The 1,038-nt window shown below is 41.6% G+C and overlaps 1 protein-coding gene across 1 annotated transcript in view; it reads right to left on the reverse strand.

The window, feature by feature from the left end:
- ST8SIA2 (ST8 alpha-N-acetyl-neuraminide alpha-2,8-sialyltransferase 2) overlaps positions 1 to 1,038 on the reverse strand; it is a 41,025-nt gene that overhangs the window by 31,479 nt on the left and 8,508 nt on the right. Inside the window, exon 2 of the mRNA XM_008591244.1 lies at positions 809 to 871. Coding sequence (XP_008589466.1) covers positions 809 to 871 — 63 coding nt within the window. The remainder of the gene's footprint in view (positions 1 to 808; positions 872 to 1,038) is intronic.

A 1,038-nucleotide genomic window follows, 5' to 3' on the forward strand; every position in this document is an offset into this window, starting at 1 on the left:
TCCAAATAATATAGACTTCTCATTCCCAGGCTGTAGGATACTTAGAAAGCAAAACAAGGCCTTCATTTTGAGTAGTGACCTCTGTTTATGTCAAATAACCTGGTTCTTCCTTCCACTTGTCCTTTAGCTCAGGCTTATAAGACTATAGGCCACTATGGGGCAATTGTCATTAATGGAGAATGGGGACTGAGAAACATGGTGCAACTACAGCCAGTGGTAAGCCCAGGGCTGTGGGCTTGTAAAGCATTTCTATGCTCTCCTGCCCTGAGTTGTCCCTTGGGTAAGGACTGTCCCCAAACCTGACAGTCCAGCACTGTCTCATTAAGTAATAAATAACACTCTTTCAGAATTTGGAATGCATATTCAATAATTGGGGTTAATATTAATCTGTTGACTCCTAAATATTTTAAGAGGTCTCAGGAAAGTTTCTGACTGCTTTATTTTCCATTTTAACCTCCTACACAAGCCATTTATCACAATGAAATTGGGTGAAACCAGGACTTCCATTTTGCTCAGCAAAAATGCAAATTACCAGTAAGCTCATTGGTGGCTCAAGCATTACAAAGCAGGTGGGATCTTTTCCAGAAAGTAACTCTTACCCATCTGCATTTTCCATCTCTGCAGCCTCTAGACCTTGGGCCATTCCATCGACAGCTCCCCACAAGAGTGATTAGGGAAATACAAAACCAAAGTGAGATAAAACAGATCTATTTCCTAAGTAAGAAGGGCACCATCCAGCAAAGAGGAGAAGCAGATTAATAGCTGCCTTACAGCAAAAACAAATGAACACAAAATCTAATTTACAAACCTATTAGATTTGCTATGTAAGCTGTTCACAGCTGATCTGATTGTACCTCTGCCTCCAGAATTCCTGCAAGACAAAGAAAATGCATTATTTATAAATCCAGCTCTTCATTGCAAAGCCCTCTTCAATGGCCAGGAGATCCCACAGCCCACCTGGAGAACTACAGAGAGAGAATGAGATCTCACTCTGAACTCTCCAAAATGGACAACTCTCCAAATGGACTCTCCTGGCCC

This window comes from Galeopterus variegatus, unplaced genomic scaffold, assembly GCF_000696425.1.
Source record: "Galeopterus variegatus unplaced genomic scaffold, G_variegatus-3.0.2 Scaffold6782, whole genome shotgun sequence".
Classification (NCBI taxonomy): Eukaryota; Metazoa; Chordata; class Mammalia; order Dermoptera; family Cynocephalidae; genus Galeopterus; species Galeopterus variegatus.